The sequence below is a fragment of the Gossypium arboreum genome, chromosome 11 (genome assembly GCF_025698485.1).
Source record: "Gossypium arboreum isolate Shixiya-1 chromosome 11, ASM2569848v2, whole genome shotgun sequence".
Classification (NCBI taxonomy): Eukaryota; Viridiplantae; Streptophyta; class Magnoliopsida; order Malvales; family Malvaceae; genus Gossypium; species Gossypium arboreum.
In genome coordinates, this window is record NC_069080.1 from 4,481,989 (window position 1) to 4,486,765 (window position 4,777).

General features: G+C 34.2%; 1 protein-coding gene across 1 annotated transcript; it reads right to left on the reverse strand.

The window, feature by feature from the left end:
• Positions 1-260: 260 nt before the first annotated feature.
• LOC108481900 (triacylglycerol lipase OBL1-like) lies at positions 261-2,925 on the reverse strand. Its single transcript, XM_017784966.2, has 5 exons — positions 2,565-2,925; positions 2,287-2,480; positions 1,617-1,650; positions 837-1,438; positions 261-747 (listed from the first exon to the last, which is right to left on the reverse strand). Exons 1-5 carry the CDS (start codon positions 2,872-2,874, stop codon positions 448-450), a joined length of 1,440 nt encoding a protein of 479 aa, XP_017640455.1. The 5' UTR covers positions 2,875-2,925; the 3' UTR covers positions 261-447.
• Between the last annotated feature and the right edge of the window lie 1,852 nt (positions 2,926-4,777).

Consider the following 4,777-nt stretch of genomic DNA (forward strand, 5'->3'; position numbering starts at 1 on the left):
AACAAACTGTTAACAGTCATTTACTGAGCGTAGTCAGTTCACTAATAAGAATAATATTTGGTTTTGAAGATTTGTGATGGAAGAGAAATAGGATTCGACAAGAACCTCCAACCCTGTTTTGCAAGCATCGCTAAGTTGAACCAGTGAAGACTTGAACCCCATCCCTTCCAATTTCTTAGGAACACAAAGACAATCCCAAGACATCCAATGAGTTTTCTGTCTTCCATCAGCTTTGGAGCTCCACGAAAATGAGTTCATCATTTTTTGCAAATCATTACGTGTATTACTTCTTTAATTCTATTAATGAATCTTTATAATCACAGCAGTAATCTTCAAACAATGGCCCAAAGTCTCTAATTAAAATGATCATTTCCATTTGTTCTGAAGAATAAAAATGAAATACAGCATCTCTAATTCATTAGCTAAAATGGGTGTTAAAAAGGTCTCTTATTTTAGGCTTCCATTGATGGTTTTCCATGGATGGTGGTGATGATGTTGAAGTTGGTGATATATCCGACGAGAAATCAATCGAGTTGCATTAACATATTCATGGGGATTATGAGCAGATAAGCCTGGGAAACCGAGTCCCCATAATCTAAGCACAATAAGCGACCAAGTTTCTTTATATTCTGGACCCTTTATCAATGGCAGAATGAACCCCCTTACAAGTTCCCATCCCGAATTCAAGAATCTGGGTATCCATGCATAGAGTGAGATGTAATTCTTGTGGGGCTGTTCCTCAAGTACCTGCTCCACAAAATCAGATTTCATTATTCCAGAAAACTAACCAAACCGAAACAATAATCCTATGTGTTAAAGGTTTTTGGGACTCTCACCTTCCCTTTGTAGCAGCTATTGAAGTAAAGGCATGTCCCAAAGTGCTTATACAAAAAGGTCAAATCATCAGTAGGTGTTCTAGGGACCACATCATTGCAGTAAACATATCTCAGATACCTAATCCCATGCTTCCTCAACTGTAATTCCATGAACTCTTTGAACTTCTTGTCACCGACCCTCGGCTGCCCAAACGTATACACCCCTTCCATTCTATTCAACAGCCACGTTTCTTTATGCAACGCCAAAACAGCCGCAAACAATATCGATAAAGCCCCTCCCAGACTGTGACCAGCCACCATGAATCTCGTTTTGTTGTTCGGATTCAGTTTTTGTTTCAGCTTCTCCCGTATGGTGTAGTAAGCCGGTGGGCGGCGGTCGTCGTCGATGTGAGGTGGCCAACCTTTTTCCATGACTAACCCCAAAGCTTTCATGAATCCACCATGGATCTTTCCCATCTCGTCCAGTTCGTACCAGGAGAGGTCTAAATCGGTGCTCCAATCATCAGCATTGAAGGGTTCGGTTCCTCTGAAGGCTACAATTATCATGTCTGTTGTTTTATCGTGAACCATAAAGGCTTGTGTGTTGCTCTTCTTTTGATAATCTGCTAAAGGAGTTTCCATGCTTTGAAGTTTAATTTTGTAAATAATAAAAGAATTATGTGGATCCGATTCTTTATTGATTTATTTTTAAAATATAGATATAGAATTTATAATCTTACAAATATAAATACTTGAAAAAAACTGAGTGAGATATTTGTGAACTATTAGATTTTTTCTTACCATTCCAGAAGCTGTAGTACCCAATAAATTCCATCTGCACCAATTTGTAGCCTCTTCATATTATTCAATATTCAATAAATTGGATAATTTTTTTAAATGGATAGATAGGAAAAGTGTAAAAGAATTGACTACAAATTTAAAAAAAAAACGTTATTTTTGTATCTTGTAGGTTAAATTAATTTTAAAAGGTGTAATTTTTAAATAATTTATATTGACTAACATTTGATCTTTCCGAAAGCAAAAGATGTGTATTAATATATATATCCTGATTAACTACAACATTGGTTTTTTTGTAAAGACTACATAAAGTAAGTATCAATATACTTTCGACTAATTACGAAATATAATCCATCCAATATAATTATACACAATAGATGAAAAATCAAAACAAAAGCCGGACTATATACGTAAAATAGAGAAATACACATCACAATTATAAACAATGAAACTTGCCCGACCTTCCAAATTCGAGAAATCAATTTTTAATAACAATACCAAAATCTTCCTCACTTCTATTTATTATCCATCCTTCACTTTATTTTTAACACAAAGAAAAGAATATATGCATTAACTTGTTGCATGCAGCGTAAAAGAGTTTTCAGAAAAAGAAAAAAATAAACTTGGCCAATGAAATGAAAATAACTACGGATTAAATTTTTAAAGAAATTACCTTCCAGTAATCTCTAACAATTCTTTCAACAAAAGCTTGATTCTCGTAAGAAATTTTAGCCGCCATAGCCGCCAATGCTCCAAAGTATCTGCAATCTCCAGGTTTGATATTCTGATCTAATTCAACTCGCCTATCTAGGCTTCCAATGAAGGACACGAAAGCTTCCGATTCTCGATCCACCATTTTCACCTTACCTGTAGTCAACCTAATCATCAATCCATGCACATTCTCTGTTTTTATTTACAGCAATTTTTCTGTCAAAGTGGGTTAATTACAACCTCGCAAAAGATTGAAGAAAAGCACGAAAATGTTGTCGTTCAATGAGACCAAGTTCACCCACATTTCCAGCTTTTCGCCGATCCATCTCTGGGGCTTTGCTGCATGGAGAAGCATCTTTTGGGACGATAGAGACATGAAAATAAGCCATTTCCGGCGGATATTTTCCTGGAATTTCCCCGGTGGGCACTCCACAAAGGCTTTCTTTTCAAGTTCATGGTCCCATAGGAGGCGGAAAAGATCGAGAACACTCACTTCGTTTGGCCTCAACACTAAATAATTTCCGGAGAATTTATGAGACTGAGAAGCCATGGGCTTATTGGTTCGAAGGAAATGTATTCGAGAGTTGGTTTTATTTGTTTTAATGACTATAATTACAACGCATTTGTGTTAATTAAATTGTTTATCTTCGGTTAATGTAGACTTTGTAGACACGATTTGTATAGGTATATATCCCTAGCTTCGTAATCCAGCAATTTTGCAACAACGTATTATCTCTAAGGCTATTTGATTATCTGGTTTAATTAATAATTAAGCATTTAGTTGAAGCAGTGAATGGAATATTGTTAGGGAATTACTTGGCGTTTCAACGATGAAGATTCCGACGAATACTATATACATATATTTGCTTAACCCAGGAGAGATTCTTAGGTTCTGGTGAGTTGAAGTAACAATCAACAGATGGACAAAATCCAATCCTAAAACAAAGCATCTTCATGATTCCACACCCTACTATCCTTTCCCAAACAGCTTCAAGATTCAACAACTATTTCGTAATTCCCTCCTCACTGCTGACCGCTTTCAAACTCTATTTCCTTCTCTAGTTTTCCACAAACTTTGTTATTAAAAATTCAAAAAAAAAAAAAGAAATTTGATATCTACCGATCAATCGAATTTTTACTTAAAATCTCATCGGCTGATAGATATCACCTCAATGGAGGTGTTCTGCAGAGAGCTATGATGGAGGTATGTTCAACAGCAGCCCGTTTTTACCTTGAACTTTCAAACGCACTGGCCCTGGATTGCTTCCAAACCCCATGTTCCTCCATCCAATTAACCCCTTCCTGACACCCGTCTTTGTCTCCGCTATCAACAATATTATTAATCCTCATTTTTTTCTGTATATTAATACAGCTCTACTCCAAATATCCATGCACTTGTCTGTCTACGTCTTCCTCTCCCACCTTTGACATCCATTGCTTTATCCCAATCATTAGAGTGGAGGGTTTTACCTTTAGAGTCCATGTTTTTCATATTATTATAACATCATTTATATCAATTGAATTAAAACTTAATCAATCAACAAGTAATTATGTGATGCGTGTTTATTTATATATAAATAAAAATAATTATTGTTTATTAAATATATATAAAAATAATTAAACACATTCCTTCATATTATACTGGAAATCAATTGATATGATTCTATAGGACGGATGCTATTTTTAAAAATTATTTTTTTCCAATTAATAATATATTTCATTAAAAATCTGAAAGGTTCCAAGAGAACAAAATAGTTTATACAACAAATGTAATCCAATAAATCACCAAAATGTTAGAAGAAGTTGGAAGAATTTTTTTAAAAATAAAAGCATCTCATTAATATGAAGCTATCAAATGGGACAAAATTAATCTTACGACTTACGTTGATAGATTTATCTTAGACACCCATTTTTAGGTTCGTCAATTTTCATGAATAAACCCAAAAAAAATCATTATTCAAAATACTTATAAGACAAATGGAAACAATAACATAAATAAAAGGGTTTGCATATAATAAAATCACCTTAGCTAAACTATAAGCTGCATGTTTATTTTTTGGTAAAATATTTTATGATTGAAGCGTTTTAAAATTATATGTATATATGTCCTTAATAAAGCAAAATTGATTGAATATATAAGATGGTGCAGTGGTGGCAGGCAACGTAGCTTTGGACTGGATGAGGTAAAGGCCGAAAACTCGGCCTCTGAAGAATGACTGCAATGTGGTGCGGGCTGGTCTAAGTAATGAGTTGGGGTTTGAAGAGGCAAATATTATGATTGTGAGTGAGAAAAAGAAAATCTTTTAATACGTTTGGTTTAGTTGATTGAGTTTTCCTTAGTATTTTAATAAATATTAAGTTTATGTTTTCATTTACTGTATTATTTTCAATCTTCCATTGGGTTCTTAACATCTTGGATTAGAATAATCTCCCTTTACTTAAATAATTTTTTT